Genomic DNA, 19367 nt, shown 5'->3' on the forward strand with positions numbered 1-19367 from the left:
AAGAAAAACTAGTAATTATCAGTAATCCATTTAGTCAGAATAGCAAGTAAATGACTATCATGGTTAGTAATTGTAAACATAATTAGTAATAAGGATGAATTCATTTACTTATAAAATGATTTACTAAGTATCAATGGAATTACTTAACATAGGAATTATATTACTTAGTAAATGAACTACTCATTTTTGGTAAATTATTAGTACTTAATTTAGAGATAATATGTTTTAATACTATTTGAAAATAGAATGTTATTACTTAAAAGATTACTATGTAATAAGAAATAATTATCATATTCACTAAAATCCACATTATTTACTAGAAACATTGCAAGAATTACTTAATTATGTAAAGAAACAGCTTTGTAATTTTATAAAAAATTATTAATCAATATCATATGGATATCCAAATGGCTCAAAGCACTGGTATATAATTAATGCATAAATATATAGTTATAAAATTTACAACACCATGTATCAACAATTTGTAAAGTTATATGCAATTTACTACATTATAAGGTGCAAAAAATTTAACTGAAAGAAAAAATGTACACATTACATTGTATCTTCATGACCAGCGCATTGAATCCTATCTTTTGACAAGTTGTGGCAAAAAAAATACAACATTATTAAGTATTTGAACACAGTTATATGAATATTTACTAACAGCATGTACAGTGAATCGACTCTTTTCTCGATCTTTATTACATTATAAACACCAGCTACAGTTTTAAATCATTATAAAGAACAACTTATAGTTTTAGTCTTTTTTTCTACCTGCATTCCTTCATTTCTCAAAATTCATTTAATATCCAAGGGCTGCGCTTCATACCCATCAGTCCAATAAACATTTTTTGACTTCTTCATTACTGGTAAGGTTAATGCATGTTAAATGTTTGTTGGCTGCACTGGGTCAATAGGTAATACCGATCAGTTTAAAAACGCACTTTTAGTTTCACGGTGCAATGATAACAAAATATAATTGCTAACCTTTTATAAACTTTCACAAGTTTAGTTTCCTCAATTTTATATCTATTTGTTTACAATAATTAATCAACAGCTGATCAATAATGGCATCTGTGATTATTTTATTGCAGTGATTTTAATTGTAATACAATTTTCTTTGATAAAGCTTTTCCTAAAAGAAGAAAAAGATATATATACCTTATAGATAAACTTTCCTGTACTAGCTTTAAAACCCTGTGAACATGAATAAAGTCATAATGACCACTTCTTTTCTCTCATCGGGAAATTTCCTTCTACAAAAAAAAATTTAAGATTAATCAGTGCAAAAGGATACCCCGTCCAAAAAAAAAAAAAAAAAAAAAAAAAACATACTCAGTTGTGCTATATCAAGACTGCAAAGTTCTATGAGCTGACTGAATGTGGCTGAAATGCACATGTAGCAAATGTACATCATTTATTAATTAACCGACGCACATGTATTGAAAATAATATGATACCTTCTGTTTATAGCGAGCGGAGCGAGCGTCGCTCGCGAAGCGAGCTCAATAGACTAACGTGTAAGAACAGAGGAAATTCGGAATGAAATCTGTACATACGTCAGGCAAATTTTTCTGTGAAACATTCCCAGAATTCCTTTACTACCCTATGTCCTTTGCCCAAATAAATAAATAAATACTAACGTAAAGCATAAACGGATTTCAATATGTAGAAATCTTTCAAAGAAACAAAAAATAACTCTGCAATTTTTTTTAATCAAATTGCACTAGTTCTATAGTTTCAAACAGACGCTCGGCTGTCTCCGTAAGCTCCAATGAGCTCCGTGACGTCGTGTGACGTCATATGTAGTCGAGATGTCTCGTGCGTCTAGGTTTTTGAAGTGGCTAATCAGTTTTTAAGTGTTTATAATGGTACAACTGCGCTCGCCCCAACGGTCACACCGTAAAACATATTAAAATATCTGCATCTTCTGGAAGATAAAGCAATTCAATCTCAGGCTTATTGGTCAGCAATTCCCCTCTTCAAGACATTCTCTTTCCTTCTCTCCAAACAATATGGAAGCCAATTATATATTTTGGCGGTCTGTTACAATTAATTGATCACCAAGCCCGACATTTCAAGAATTCAATCCCGATAGTGATTAGACTTCCATATTTAAGTAATTATTTGTACTGCAACTGCTCTGAATTCTACTTGATTCAGTAAATGATTTATTGTTTTAAGTAAACCAATTAAATACAATTTAAAAAATATTTTGGTAAATGTTATATAGTAAATAGTGGTAAAATGTAAGTAAAGACCAAGTAATGTTATAAATTATATACACAAATCTAAGTAAATATAAATTACTAAGTAAAACTTTTTAGAGTGTAAGTAAAACAATTCTTTAAAATACTAAAATCAAGTAAAACATTTGAATTCAGTAATTGACATATATTTTAGTAATTGATTTGAAATTTTAAGTAAATGCTTAGTAATTATCTATTACTTATCTTTGTTATTTCAAGTAAAAAATGACTACTGAGTAAAACTTTTTAAAGAGTGAATTTAACAACTATACAGTCTCAGAAACTGGCTATATTGATATCACATTTCTTCCTATAGGTCAATTCAGTGATGACGAAAGGGATCGATTTGTCAAGATATAAGAAATACTTGTATAAGTTTAATTTTTTTCTTCAGTTACATGTCATAATGGAAATTTATACCATGCATTTTAAAGTATAATTTAGTCTTTCTTAGGCTGGGACATTGCTGAATGTATATACATGTAACCCGATACACCATTCACCTATATCGATTAATAAGATTTTGACTTATGGTTAATTGTATTTCAATTATATGAAATAAGCTACACGTCTGTACTTTGTCAGTCATCCTTGATATCTCATAATGACCAACAACACAATGTGTGGCATTGTTAAGTCCAGCTGTCCATTTAACATGTGGTCAGTAGTGTACTATGTTGTCATTGTGACCAATTAGTTTCAGACAGAAAGACAGGAACACAATTGTGTAGCAGATGGAAAGCTTAAATTATATCATTCGACGCCTTTAATATAGTTAAACATATATGTTATGAATTAATGAATTACATCATTTGATGGTATAAATAGTCAAAATGCTCTGTTAATGCTTCACAATTCATGAACCATTTCATCATGAATACAACCCTAGTTCTTTTATTTGCCGTGATTTCCGTTTTTGGGCTCACCCAAGGAGATGAGGACTCCATTCTTGGAGGGCTAAGTGAAACAAAATTCGCCACCGATGAAGTACAAGATCTCATAGATTTGGTAATTATTATACGTGCATCTAGCAACCCATGTATTAATGTTTACCATCACTCTTCAGAGGAGAATGTTTTCCAAATCAATAGCCTTAAATGTAATTCAAATTTGCCTCTTTGATTTAGAGTTATCTTTCTTAGAAGGACAAACAACCTTCAACTGAAGGCTCATTCTAATATGCATGTAAATGAACATTGTCCCTCTTTGTCGAATTAGTTTAACAAGATTGTAGATCGATGTGTTCTCAAAGTAAAAATAAAATTGTGGTGAGAATTTTTATTCCATTTTAATTACTAAAACTACAAAAGTCATATTTTTTTTAAATCATGGTTTATCACGGGAACACGCTTTACTATTGAAACGGAAATGGTTTTGTGATTTAGTTTCGTTTTAACGTTAGACCTACTTTCTTATATAAATTCTTAAACACTAAAAAATATCAATTCTTAGATCATACAAGTAGTATGAAACTGCTTATATACCGGGCTGCACTGAGGTAATACATGATGTGTTACGGGAACTCAGGAGACCTCTCTGGTGAGGGAGTGGATAAACATTAGTTTGTTTCTTGTCTTGCATACGGTCGTAAGACCTGAATAAGGCAGACGGATGCAGGGGATAAACGGCTAAGTGTTTCACAGTACACCAATGCACGTAAGACCTGAATAAGGCAGTCACTTGGTTGTAGAGAGAGGTGGCATACCACAATTAGAGGATACCACAATTAGAGGTGGGGGAAGTGCCAAGATGCAGCGGTACTAGTAGAGTGGCAGGACCAGAGAAATTCATGGCGGGAGACACCCGTCGACCACAGTTAGTGGTTGTCCAATCAAGAAGAAACCCATTGTATTTGTACATATTTGATTATAATCGTATTGGTCAACAAAAATCTGAGTTAACAGGTTAACGAACCTGAGTGTAACGCCTCGGTGATACAAGACATATCACCAAACACCAAGCTCGGCCGCGTTGCACGTTACACTATAATGCATCGTCGATTTTACCTGTAATTTTCAAACTTCGCCTATTTTTATACACGATATGAAAGCCTTACCGACTAATGAAATAGTATTTTTGAATGACTGCATTTACTTTATACTTTCACTTTCAGTTACGGGATGACATTATAAGCCAGCTTCCTATTGGATACGATCGCGAGGAGCCTCTTCCTGAGTTTACTGCTCGTTTATACAGGGAACAGATCGTAGCTGGAACAAACTTCTTTGTCAAAGTATGTGTTTATGACTCGAATAGAAAATTTTGATACGAATTATTCTTTAAAATTAAGATACTGCATTCCTGTTCAAACTTGCTTTCTATAATATATAAACTTGTATCTATCTTAAAGACAAATGGACACGGTTTCAACTGATTTGAAAAAAAAAATTTAGTGTTTAAAATTCCTGGGTAAGGGAAATCAAATGATCAGCAAAATTTTAAACATCATTTGTTGATTTACAAAGGAGATACAAAACTAAGGATTGTTCATAATGTAAACAAGGTTCGTGTCTTGTTTTTGTTTATCATATTTATAACAAAACGAGATTCAGAAAATCAATAGAAAATGTCTTATCCTGTTTAGAATTAACTTCCAAATGGAAAAATGTGCTTTGAAAGAACATATGTTAGTATATTTAAACTTTGTAAACAAGAATAGGACATGGGCCCTGTTAAATTACAACAAAGGTTAGGAACTCTAAACTGTCTAGTATATCGACAACAGAAATTCAAATTTTTGATAATCATTAATAATAGCCTAGTTAACGTTTTGAATACAAACAAAAATGAGAAAATAATAAGACAATTTTAGTGTGGTTAAACATCATACGAAAAGATACAAAAACATTCGTTGTTAAAAAGTAATTGCCGTTGTTTTATATGCATCAGTACTGAACTGAAAACAGTTATACTATAATGTAACTGTGACACATTTTACAATTTTATGAATATAATTAATAACACGTGATATATCCTTACCTGCAGGTTGAGACCGGCCCACTACGATTTATTCACGTCCGGATTTATGTTGATCTCTCTGGGGACGCCTCAGTTGACGGATTACAGGTCGGAAAAACCATGGGAGACCCCTTGGAGTATTTTTAGAATGGACTGCATGTACATAGTTTTCAAAATGCAATGTTTCCATGATTTTTTATAGAATTCCAATTAATAAATCTCACATTACTTTTGACTTACTAATATATAAAGAGTATAAAACTGAAGGGCTGTAAATTGTTTGTCAACTTGGACATATATTTCATTTTTCTTGGGATACGTGCTATAGTGTCTAAATTTCTAACGCAAATTTGTTAATAAAGAATTCACAAATAAGTTTTGTAAACCGCTTAAAAACGTTTCCGGTCAATTGGTCATCGAGCGCATCCCCCAGGCGTGTTTATTCATTGTACATTACCGCTATTAACTTATCTATCTCCATGTCAGTCTAGTGAAACCTACAAAAGACCAATCAACATCTGTCAGTTGATCATCTTATTTCTTCATTATTTTCAATCAATTTGAGAAAAAATAGCAATGTCTCATCTGCCTAATTCTACAATTGCTATTATTTGGCCTCACCGTTCAAAAAAAAAAAAAAAAAACTTCATCGTCGAAGTTAGACATGTACATGTATATGTAACCGAAAAGATTGAAAATAGTTTTAGATACTACCTTATATACTCTTATCGCCGCTTTATTTATACAGAGAAAAATGACACAAAACTCAATATAGAATTTATATTTATTTATTTTGGCGAGTATTGGCCGTGGCACAATACAAAATTGTGGGACGCCATTTCAATTGGGCGAACCCACCAAATTCAAACATCAACAATGTGTGTTTCTTTTTTCTAACCGTCCCGGGTTAACCGCGGAGGGTCAGCACACATACAAACTGTTCAAATCAATCAATCAATCAATCATTCAATCAATCAATAAGTCATACCTTAAATTCCAAATATCAAGCATATCAACTTATTTTATCAAATCTTGTATATCATATATCATTAATATCTCAAACTTCATAGATCAAACATCTCAAACTTCAAATATCAACATTTTTCATATTTCAAACCTGTACGATGTAGTACAGTTCTAAAGTATATATTACTGTCACCAAGAGTAAGCTAATTAGCTTAGTTTACACTAGCATTAGCATTTCAACAAGGTGACAGTTTATTACAAGTTTCACACAAACATTCAGTTATCAGTTGACTTGGTGTGCGCAGACGCCACATGGCTGCAAGTTGGCACAGCTTGCAGTCACCCCACACATTGGGGGAAGCAAAGCAAGTCAACTGCTCCACGACCAATACTGCCAAGACCCCCCTTCCCAGCTAGATACTTGCACACATCTTGATTCCTAGATGTGCATATCCTTAGAATAAAGTATTTTGAATTTCCCTTAATTTAGAAAAGGTTTTACAACACATAAGGCAATCAAATCTTAGCAAATGTGATGTATCTCACCTAATTCCTCAATGCCCAATAAAGCTTTGTCTTGTAGGAACTTACCTGTCTATTAATTCCTTCTGAAATGTCTGAGCAACCTTGCAATGCTCTTTACCACCATTGTTTTTCATTTCTCCATTATACAAGGCAAGTTAGATGTAAATGATTGTAGTTAATCAAAATTAATGATCTGGGGTTTTTTAAAACCAAATATAGTTTATCAAGACAACTACCTATATCATAATTCCTGTTTAAAAATTGCTAGGAAAGCCATGTCCTGCTGTTTGAAAAAACCAAATTTTATATCTCCGAAGGCGACACATTCACTCTCTAATTAGCCAATTTAAGCAGAGCAATTTGAAATTCTTAATCATATTCAATTACAAGAAGGTACAACACTATTAAGTGATGGTTACAAATGCCTGTAAAAGACAATACTATCATTTTGAAAGCATACTGGTCTTGTTTAATGATATTCCTACAAAAAATACATTATCTGATACATGTAACAAATTTACTAGTATTCCAATTTGTATATCATACTTAACAGTTAAGCAGCCAGGAAGATATTTGGCACTTTATAGATGCCATTTTCAAACTAGGATTTTTTGGCTGCAATTTCATTACCCATGCTTGCAATACTCGTGTACTTGACTAATCTCATTTATGTGCTAATTGACTAAGTCCCTTCCTTCTTAGGCCATTCCAAGTTTTTTCTATGTTTAGCGTCCGCGTGCGCCTTAGTTTTTGACACACAGTATCAGAAAAAACAAACAAAATCAGAAGACCTGATATTCATTATTTTGGTCGAAATCTTTGAATAATATCATGTCCTGTTATAATCTGTCTACAATTTTTCATATTTGGTATATTTTGAACATTTAGTACATGGATTTTGCTAAAGTATAGATCTATAAAAAGAGAAAAAATATTTTTTTGAAATCAAATCCTTTGAAAGACGTTACTTTTATGACTATAAAGTCTGTTTTCTTTTTTGATCTGTGTGTTTTTTGCGAATAGGTAGGTAGGTTTTTGAAAGATGGGTGGACGCTAAACATAGAAAAAACTTGGAATGGCCTTACATAGATTCTTTCAATAAATATTATTAATGCCTGTGATACATGTATGTGCATATGAGCTCTACAGCTCTATATGACCACATTCTTCCACTGTGTAGCCCAAAATGCAAAGCAAAGTCTAAAATTCTTTAAGGTATAGATGTTTGATTATTAATTACATCAAATGGAAATATTTTATTTTATTTATTTATTTATTATTATATGCAATGAGCCTGAATACACGTATTACATGTACTGCTATCAATATGTGCTTGATCCTTCTTAATAGTATTTTGATTAAAAAACATACACCAAGTGAAATTCTTTTTAAATGCAAGCCCAAGGGACAATGCGCAGTCCTAAGTTTTAAAGTCCACATAATAAGAAGAGTTACAAAATATAAGCACCCTGTGAGGAACTTTAATAGCCCGAACATCTTAAAAATGAAGTCAAATGCACATTCAAGGTTGAGCAATCTGTATAAAAATCCACAAACATATAAACTTTCTGTGAGAATTCTTCCGAAAATCAATTGATACATTGTTAGGGATCTAAGGAACTTGCCTAATTGTGTCACTTCTTGTGTGTAAATATAACCAAATAGTTTAAATAAGACCATATATTTTATTTGCAACATACATTCTGTTGCATGTCCTATAAGTTAACTTGGATTCTAGAAGTAATTGTAATTTAACTTGGTATTTCCAACACTGTTATCTTAAGTAACCTGAACTGATCTGGAAGGTCATGTCTACCTACATCTCAAATATCCAATATCTCTACTGAAAGCTTTTCCTAATCCCAAATGTTTAAGAAAATGAGATTTGACTATTTCTTTTTTGCTTTAATTATTAAAAACCAAAATATATTCATTTATAAATGATTACAAAACATTCTTGACATTTCTTGGATTAAATATTGCAATTTCCAACCTTTCATTTCCACTTTATTGGATCAAAACTATCCTAGTAATTCCAGTCTTAGGCAATGGATGGTTTATGGTTATATATAAGTATTTTGTATTTTCCTTTTCATTCAAGAATTAATATGAATTGATACATTATGTTGTTTAACAATGAAGATGCCCCTTTTTCCTCATTTTCACCTTTGTATTACTATATTTCAATGACCATTTTGTTTCCAATTGAATAGCTAGCAAATGGAATCAATGACGAGAAAGCTCCAACAAATACAGACTTGAGAAAGGCATTTTCCAGAGGATCATTGCTCCCCGACCCCAAATTTAGATCTCTTTCCTTCTTGAAGTCAACTATAATGAGTAGGATGCCCAATTTCAGTGTAAATCTATAAAATTTATGATATGCAACTGATCTTATCACTTGCCTTATAAATATCAAGGGCTTTCATGAATACAAAGAACTTAACTCTAGAAAAATTGGGTGCATTTAAATAACTATAACAAAACTACTCTGGAAAAGATATGTATTTCATTCTCCTATTTATTTACATTCACCACAAACTTGAGATATATACTATGTCAGCCTGAAAAATGTTGGCATTAATGCCTAATAGTTTTGAGCCATGTTGAAATTAATGCCTAACAGTTGTGAGTCATGCTGTAAGTAATGCCTTAATTCTGAGCCATGTTGTAAGTAATGCCTAATAATAGTTCTGGGCCAGGTTGAGCCATGCTGTACGTAATGCCTAGTAGTTTTCAGCCATATTGTAATTAATGCCTAATTGCTCTGAGCCATGTTGTAAGTAATGCCCAATAGTTCTGAGCCAGGCTGTCATAATGCCTTATTGTTCTGAGCCACATTTTAGATAATGCCTTAAGCCTAATAGTTCTTAGCCATTCTTTACGTAATGCCTAATATTCCTTGGATTTAAAAGACTCACCAAGTTCTATTCCTGATATACTGGACTGTTAATCTGTGATTATACTTATATTCAATGTCTGGTTTTCCAAACGATTTAAGATAATTTTCTATGCCTTTCTTTGACTTGTAGTCTTGTATTTGGATCCATGTCCAAGAGAAGCTCCGACCGAGTTTCCTTATTCTTGTTCACATGCATAGGACCTATTCTAGTTTGCTTTTGCCGAGTTTCGAAGCAGTATGAAACAAAAAGAGAGTTATTAATGTTAATAACCAACATTACATCATTGTAAAACAATACAAAGGTATAAGTAAACGATTTTTTAGTATAACCGCGTGCGCGTCGTCTGCTTTGTAAAGTGTTTGAATCCAATCTCATCCGTCATAATTATTGCACATCAATAGTAATAACAGCGTTAAAATTAATGGTTGAGAACAATGCATAAATGAAAAATCATACAAATTTTAAAGTTACAAAACAACATTTCATGTATTTCATTGCAAGCAATTTTTATGCATCTTTACCTTCGAAAGGTTCAGAAGAAAGGAATGTGAAGATCAAACCCGACCTTTTATATACTACACTTGATGTGTCAACCAAACCCGACCCTTAAAAGCCAACGTTCAAATAACAAATACTTGGGACCTATAAACTAGTTTATAGATCCCTTCAAATATACTTTTCTCGTAAAATAAAGGCATCTATTTTGTATACACAAATAGATGCTATTAATACATAAAATAACATATATATCATAAACAGTCACATTTTAATGCAATTCTTTACTAGATCTACAATTTAGTAATTTAAAAAAACGTTTAGGCCTATATTACAAATCTCTAACCAGAAGCCTGCAGTGCAAAGCAACGAGAGAAAATCTATAAAAGTATCTCTTTTGAGTGAAAATAGCATTCTTGATTTAACATAATCAAACAATACGTATTTGCAGCGATTTGAACTAAAACAACCCCCCCCCCTTTGATCAAACGAATTTTCAAAAAATGTTTACATTTAAGCATAGTGCCATGACCCTTTTTCGGGCCTCTCTAACTTTATCTAATTAACTCAAATCTTAATCATTTTACACCTAATCGATATTTTGTTATCAGTGTGGTACATTACTTGCAATAATTTTCATTGAAAACGACGCTTTAGTTTTATTTAAGGTAATTAAAAAAGCCCTCTAGTGGATGTTAATTCTGGAATGCTGCGCTTGTCCGAGTTGGGTTTGAATTGTGTCACATTAATATTTGGAATTTACATAAAGATGGCAAATTGTCTACCTTTACCAGCATAAAGACTAAATTTTGTTTCGAACCTTATCTATATATTCTTACAAACAATCAACATAGATAAGTTGTAACAAAGCTAAGAATATCAGCTCACAGACTGAAAATTGAAATTGGACGTTACCAAAAAATACCTAAAGAGGAACGAATTTGTTCACTTTTTCATCACAACGAGATTCAGGATGAAATTCATTTTCTCCTTGTATGTCCTCATCTTAATGTACAAAGACTTGAACTCATAAATATTTGTAAAATTAAATGTAAAAATTTTCAGTCTCTATCTTATGATAATCAATTTTATTGGCTCATGACTAATGAAGACCCAGACATCCTTAGATCACTTGCTGGATTCCTTGGTAATTTACCTTAATTGAAGATATTGTGATAAGCATAATAATTATATACCTCTTCCCAGTTTCTTGCCTTTAACTATATATATATTTGCATGTAACATACAATACGATACATGTATGTATATTCAGTATATCTATTATATACTTTTTTGCTTTTTTACCAATTGCTCTTTATTTGTAATATCATGTTTGTTCTATCATTTGGATCCTCCTCCTTCTATTTGTAAATCTTTTTGCTCCTCCGGGGGCCCAAATTGGATTAATAAAATCTTGTAAATCTTGTAAATCTTGTAAATCTTGGAATAGGCGGGGCACTTTACCGATCGATTGAAAAAATGTAATAGCCAGTTATAATGGCTTCTGAGTTACAAAACATACAGAAAAGTAAACACAAAGAACTCCTCAAGGATTACGCCATTTTTTTGTTGTTTTTTATTTGGAAAGAGGGGTGCTGGGGTGGATCTTGGAGATGTACATATACTCCCTCCCTAAATTCAGATTTTCCCCACAATTTTTAGTCGTTTCTAGGTGAAAATTAACACTTCAGATATAAACTGATAAAGGAAGCCTACAAGTTTGTAAATGAAGACGGAAAAATCCTATTAAAGAAAAAAACTTTTTTTGTATATTCGAAAAGATTAGTGCCGTATCGAACCTCTCTCTCTCTCTCTCTCTCTCTCTCTCTCTCTCTCTCTCTCTCTAAGTACTTTATTAACAAATACTTAGTACATAAAATGGTGTACGGAATATTTCTTTTGCGATGCTGCGTGTGGTGATATTTTATCACTAAAAGAATTTTATTAATTGTATGTGGGATTGATTTTTTTTTTGTTTATGTCATTTTTTTGTTCTTTTTTTTTGGGGGGGGGGGTGTGGGGGGATGGGGTGGTTGCCAGTAAGCATCTCAGTGTAAAGTGTAAAACCATCTACGTACTTCTTTACCCTGTGTGCATATATTTTTACAGTAAATAACACTTTGAGGGAATGATGGTATTGCGACGATTGGGACTATATCTCCTTTAAACTTCTTGAGCCTCCAAACGTGCCCCCTAAATCCAAGGACTAAAAATAAAATATCATCACATTTTGCCTAATTTTATATTTCATTACCCTATAAAAAATACTAAGCAGAAAAAAAGAATTCGATGTTGATTAATTAAAGATGTACACGTAACGGTATAAGTTTGGCTGAATAAATCCATTTCATCCAATAACTCAATACTGTGTAGACAATTTGACAATGGAGTATGTGATGAGAATCAGCAAGGAAACAGTGACACAATATTGATGACCTTCACATGTCAACAAAGGAAACAACCTTTCCTTTGATTATAAATGGTTTAAGATAACGTAGAAAGAATGAAACAGGAACAACAACCACATTTTTCTTCTGTGCATTTCTGTCCACAAAGTGAGATTCAGACCAAAATGACCTTTAGATTACTAAAACAAAAAGGACATACGGCCTGGCTTTTGATTTAAATTTTATTAAGATAACAGATGCCGAGTACAACGAAAACATTACAGTAAGATTTGTGCCCCGTATTGCTATCCCAAAGTAACTCATGAAGTCTTGACAAAGAATGATCGCACTTAGTGTACAAAACGTGGCCTCCGGTAAATTGCGCAAAAATAAAGTATAGAAAGTAGCCTAATAAAATTGATAAAGCAATTCTTCTAAGCGCAACTTTGCAAAATTACAGGAATTAAAAGTAAATAAAAATAAAGAACGAGGCTGTAATTTGTAAGAGGGGTCACTGCAATTCACGAATTTCCATTGTTATTCAAAGTTATTCCGATCTTTAAAGCTGGAATACATGATGAATGCATTCTTGCCCAAATTTCTCAAAAAGACAGAAGGTGTAGAAGTCGGAAATACAACATATTTAAAAGAGAGTTTTGGACAAGCCTGTGCTCGGGGTAAACTTTTTGAAAAAGGTACAAAACGCCGACCGTTTTCTTCACCCTTTGCGGGTATTTACATGTCATTGACTTCATTGTGACCTGTTTATATTCCAATTCATCGCGTGATTTGTAGACTCAGGTAACTTTGTGAATACAAAAAAATCAAAAAATCACGTGGCTGTAGCTCCGATTAATGACATTGCATCGAAAAGCGACCAACTTATACTCTTACATGTACATTTTTAATTAATCAACATCGAAGTCTTTTTTTCGGCTTAGTATTTTTATAGAGTAATGGAATATAAAATTGGACAAAATGTAATGATATTTTATTATTAGTCCTTGGATTTAGGGGGCACGTTTTGAGGCTCAAAGAGTTTCAAAGAGATACAATCCCCATCGTCGCAATACCATCATTCCTCACACACAGGGTATAGAAGTACGTAGATGGTTTAATACTGTGATGCTTACTTGGACACCCCCCCCCCCCCCAAAAAAAAATCACATAAACAAAAAAAATCACACATACAATTAATAAAATTGTTTTAGTGATAAAATATCACCACATGCAGCATCGCAAGAAAAATATACCAAACACCTTTATATGTACTAAGTATTTACTGTACATGTACTTTTAAAAGTACGGAGAGAGAGAGAGAGAGAGAGAGAGAGAGAGAGAGAGAGAGAGAGAGAGAGAGAGAGAGAGCAATAATCCTTATAGGCTTCCTTTATCAGTGTTAAATTTCACCTAGAAACGACTAAAAATTGTTGGGAAAATCTGGATTCAGGGAGGGAGTAGATGTACATCTCCAAAATCCACTCCAGCCCCCCTCTTTCAAAAAAAAAAAGAATTGCGTAAACCTTGATAAGAGTTCTTTGTGTTTATTTTTCTGTATATTTTGTATCCCTGAAGCCATTATAACTGGCTATTACATGTTTTCAATCGATCGATAAAATGCCCGCCTACTCCGAATATTAATGTGACACAATTCAAACCCAACTCGGACAAGCGCAACATTCCAGAATTAACATCCACTAGAGGGCTTTTTTAATTACCTTAAATAAAACTAAATCGTCGTTTTCAATGAAAATTATTGCAAGTAATGTACCACACTGATAACAAAATATCGGTTAGGTGTAAAATAATTAAGATTTGAGTTAATTAGATAAAGTTAGAGAGGCCCGAAAAAAGGGTCATGGCACTATGCTTAAGTGGAAACATTCTTTGTGTTTGTTGCTTAAGGGTGTCATAAAATGAGTATAAGTGGTTTGCCGTCATTTGATAAGCAAAATTTATAATTTCGTAATCTGTAATTATGTACCATCTGCTGCTATCAGTTCAGGCTTAGCCTCAAATCAAGTTTGCCATCATGAGAGATAACACGCTTATGATTCCAATACTCTTGGTCTGTTTGTTTGTCGGTAATTTTAACGTGGCACTTGGAGCATGGCTAGGACGTACAAAAACCGCCACTTTCCCGGTGAAAAAGATGGTTGAAGTGGTAAGGCTTTATCCTTTCTGTTCCTGACGTAGAAGCTAGAATCTTATCCATTAAAATACTTTGATACCAAATACTTTGACGATATATCATGTTTTTGAAAAGTTTAGCTTTTTCATGGAGAAATCTTGAAGTGATATAATACATTTTTAGTTCAAGGGGTTTGTATCCGCAGCGTTTATAAACTATGCATTTATACATGTAATAAGTATATTGAAACGTCAAAATCTACATCTTTGATTGTTCTTAATAAAAAATATTTTAGAATCGATGCATAAGTGGCAAAATAGCATAGTATTTTACATTCTATAGTCTCAGACACGGATCCTTAGTATAAAATCAAATACGCACTAGTAAACCAAGTGTCACAGTAGATGCTGGCATGAAAAAAGTCAATTTCTGTGGTAATATCGATGTTTTTGGACGGTCGGAAACTAACATTAGCCTTCTGAGGCCGTTCAGAGAAAGAAATACTTTTCATTTCTCTAAATCGCCAAATATTGAGTTCAATTGCAGTACTAATTGCGTTTAAGTGCAATAATTTTTGCAAAAAAATTAATGTGTTTATTTGCAAATATTTACATTTGGTTTTTGTATTTTCTAAGAAGTCGACTGTGAAATTTATTTGAATACCATTTTCGGGTATACGCACGGATAAAAATATGCTTGAAGAAACTCGCGCTAACGTGAGGTCACAATGAGGCTACAGTGACGTTAGTAAAAATGCAACGATATAGGACAGTAAAATGTAAATATAAGGAATCTTTTAAAGTTTAGAGTGAATTATTTGTGTTTAAATCACAAACAGTCTTGTACGTAGGCAATCCATCTTATACTCATGCGAGGGTTGTTCGAAAAGTTCATTGACGATGTCAATCTTCGTTATATTACTCACTAGAAATTTAAAATAAGTACAAATATTACATGTAAAATATTTGTTTTGTTGATATGCGATGTTCCATTCCATTCGATTTAACAAAAATCAATTTACTTCATTTTAAAATCAACATGTTTTGTGCCCTTGGAGCACCCTTAACAGCAATGTAACGTCAACATATACATGTAGTGTCAAGAATTTCTAAAATATAATATTCCTAAACCTTTCACAAAGTTTAATCCAATTCCAAATCATTAAATCCTTTTTCTAATACTTGAAATTAATTTTTTAAAGAATTACTCTCGTTGTTTAATTTCCTTTGTTAGGATTTTAATTTCTTTTATTACTTAACTCTGCTTTCACAGGGTAAGCAACGTAAAGTATTTCCTTGACCTTCAAACATTTTATTTGATAAAGTTTTTGTTAAGATTTTTACAGATAAACGTTTCTTCACAGATTGTTTCATCTGATTTTTAGATAAACGTTTCTTTACAGATTGTTTCATCTGATAGAACGTTTCTGTCACTCAAATACTGTCTACACTATTAAAATATATATATGAACAGCTCGCTTATTACATATTTCTTGATTCCTGTAATTGTTCAACCAAGCCTCTTTTCTTGCACCTCACTAAGGTATTAACAGCAGTGGAGGAGAATGGAACTTTTAGACAATATGAAATCACAGGATTTTATCAAAATCAACAGCATAAAAAATTACGATTTTTCAACATACACAACTATTGCCCACGTTAAATAAGATTTAAATTAAAGTCCGCGCTTTTTAAAATATCATTGATGACTGCTCTTTTTCAATAAAAATAGAACTCGAAAATTTAATTATCTTGTCACTGGTCATTTGCAAAATTATTTTGTTAAATCACATTCTGATTGTACACACAAGTACACTAAAGATGACATTAAAAAATGCTCGAGTTTCTAATTGATAATATCTACGTTGTTTTTGGAGACCAGGTCTTACAACAATCTATTGGAATTCCCATAGGTACCAATTGTGCCCCTTGATTAGCAGACCTTTTTTGTAATCATATGAAGCAATGTTTGTGCAAAATCCTATGCTTGAAAAGAAAAATAAAACACTTGCTGTGACCTTCATCTCCACATTTAATTAGATATATATCGACGACATATTGTCAATTAACAATGGTGACTTCCATTCTTATGTCAATGCGATCTATCGTGATGAACTTGAGATGAAAGATACCACAGAGCCTGACACATTTCTTTCATAATTAGATATTTTACTTGAAAAAAAACGTTAATGGTACTCTAACAACCAAGCTCTATGATAAACATGATGACTTTAACTCGTAAACTTTAAATCGTCATCTTCCCTTACTTATGCAGCAATATACTTAGTACCTTCTTTACTTGTTTACGGAGTTTATATATCTCAGTTGATTTGATATGCAAGAGCATAATCTACGTATGAACAACTTTTAAAACGAAGTAAATTATTGATAAACAAGTTAATGAAACAAAAATATCAGCAGTCCCGTTTAAAGTTATCATTTCGTACGTTTTATGGTGAATACAATGACCTTGTCAGCAAATACAGTTTATCATTGAGTCAAGTGCTAACTGATTGTTATCTCCATATGTTTCGTATAATAATTTTTAGAATTTTCATGTGAAGTTTTCTTTCCTCGATATTTATGTGATATGTTCTCCATGTAAAATTCATGGGAAAGTTATGGCAAAATCACAAAGTTTTTGTATAAATTTCAAAAGTCTTGTTTTTCATTTATTTCTAATGCTTTATATACACATGGAAATCATATGAATTTTATATAAAATTTATGTGAGCCACTTTTTCTTCCTGTGTAAAAACATATTGCATTTGTTTTGTTTGATTTAAGCTCCAAAGTGATATAGAAAGAAAATTGCCAAATGGATATAACGCAGGAAAACATTTGCCCCCGTTTTCTGCGATATCTTTCAGAACACAAGTTGCCTTTGGGATGAGCTATTTCATTAAGGTAAATTGAATATTTGTAACCGCTCATGATAAAACGGTGTTTAATAAGAGAAATATCATTATAAATTGCAATTGCAGCTCTTGTTACCATAAATTAATGCATTAATAGAACAACATTCTCAACTCCTAATGCTATTTTTTTCATTTCTATGTTCACTATCAATTGTATTGGATTTGGTGATGACAAGTACGTTCCCATCATCTCTGGTAAATCAAGAGAACCCAGAAAAAGAACGATATCATTATGCGGCAGAGGATGCCAACTATTTAATACAATTGTTATTTTATGACATCCTGTATTCCAACGTTCAATATTTTATTATTTAGCTGCTTTTTTTCAACAAACTTGTCGTTTACTGAGTTTTATTTGAAACCTAAAATACTTATTTTAATTTTCAAACAAAAATCAGTAAAGGGCAAACTGAATCATGAGAGAACAAATACGAGGGTTGATCCAAAAGTAATGTCACAACTTCGATAAAATCGCTACCCGTCGACGTAAAACAACAAAATTACAAATGATGCAAGCTACATTTATTTCAAATCAGACCTGAAAATTTCAATTCAACATGATTAATACTTCTCAAAATATCGGATTATATACAACGTGCGATTATGGTAGTCGCCGCACCTAAATAACGTCATATGACGGATACGCGCAGTCATACATTTAAACGCTTCCCTTAGTTTCATTTAAAAAAATATTTGAGATTTGATATCCACGAACACGTTCACAATTTTCACTTTCTTACCCTTGGTACCTATCGTACAATCACTCTTTTCATAATTAATTCGGTCAAAATTCATTGAAAAGTAGTAAAAGACCAACCTAAAATTTCACATATCGCTCTATCCGTCTTTCTTTTTGACAACGTCACACACCATTGAACATTTCCGTCCGCCCTCCCATCTTTCGGTTTTCTTGTCATCTGCTGAGCATTCAATGACCCATCACCCACCCAAAATCGCTGAAACCATCTAAACAAGTCTCTTATTTACATTCTTTCCTCCGAAAGTCTGGCGAATCAACGTAACTGTCTCTACTGGCGATTTCTCCATTTTGAAGCAAAAATGCATTACAGTTTGTTTTGGCTTTTTTTGTCCATTTTGACATTTCCTTTTTTCAATGCACCGGAATAAATCAACGATGTTTTTCATAAAAAATAGCAGTGATGTCATATAATTTTCAATTTAAGACTAGAAAATAATGTAAATTTTTGTCTTTTAAAGTATTTTGCGTTTAGGCGCTTTTAAAAAATGCTTTTTAATGTGTTTGTCTTTTTTTATACTAAAAAAGTAACACTTTAATTTGTGACGTTCGGTTTTGACGGGGGACACCCACTATGTTATATGATTTAAACATCTATAAAGTAAATTTAGTTAAACGTTATTGAATGAAAAATTAAAGTTTACTTAGATTTATATTTGTGCATCTTTTGGTATATTATATTTGATAATATGACGCCAAATATAAAAGATATAGACACTGTGACATTACTTTTGGATCAACCCTCGTAGCTTACTTGTGCTCTTTAAAATATTTTTTTCAGATACAAACAGCACCTGGAATGTATATTCATGTTAAAATTCACAGAGATCGAAGCCACGTCGCCCGCGTAAGGGGCGTACAGATTAATAAAACACTGACCGAACCCATCCAAGCATTTTAATTGCAAGCATTAGAAAGGAAACATTTGTCAAAAAATCAAATATTAGTAAGATGGCTGTTGTATTTTTTCTGGAACGTGCTGCATTTTCTATGATAACGTCAATTGGTATATTCTGTGTCTCTATATGAAATTGTTCTTCATTAAATAAAGGAGAAACATTATGATCATTCATATTTCC

The 19367-nt window shown here is 32.3% G+C and overlaps 1 protein-coding gene across 1 annotated transcript; it reads left to right on the forward strand.

Moving 5' to 3' along the window:
- The first annotated feature begins 3122 nt into the window (after nucleotides 1–3122).
- LOC134241292 (cystatin-A-like) lies at nucleotides 3123–5425 on the forward strand. Its single transcript, XM_062723360.1, has 3 exons — nucleotides 3123–3257; nucleotides 4363–4482; nucleotides 5235–5425. The coding sequence occupies exons 1-3, from the start codon at nucleotides 3123–3125 to the stop codon at nucleotides 5352–5354; spliced, it is 375 nt and encodes a 124-aa protein (XP_062579344.1). The 3' UTR covers nucleotides 5355–5425.
- Nucleotides 5426–19367: the final 13942 nt, after the last annotated feature.

The sequence above is a fragment of the Saccostrea cucullata genome, unplaced genomic scaffold (genome assembly GCF_032062105.1).
Source record: "Saccostrea cucullata isolate Sc308-1 unplaced genomic scaffold, CSIRO_AGI_Scuc_v1 ctg222, whole genome shotgun sequence".
In the NCBI taxonomy this organism is placed as follows: Eukaryota; Metazoa; Mollusca; class Bivalvia; order Ostreida; family Ostreidae; genus Saccostrea; species Saccostrea cuccullata.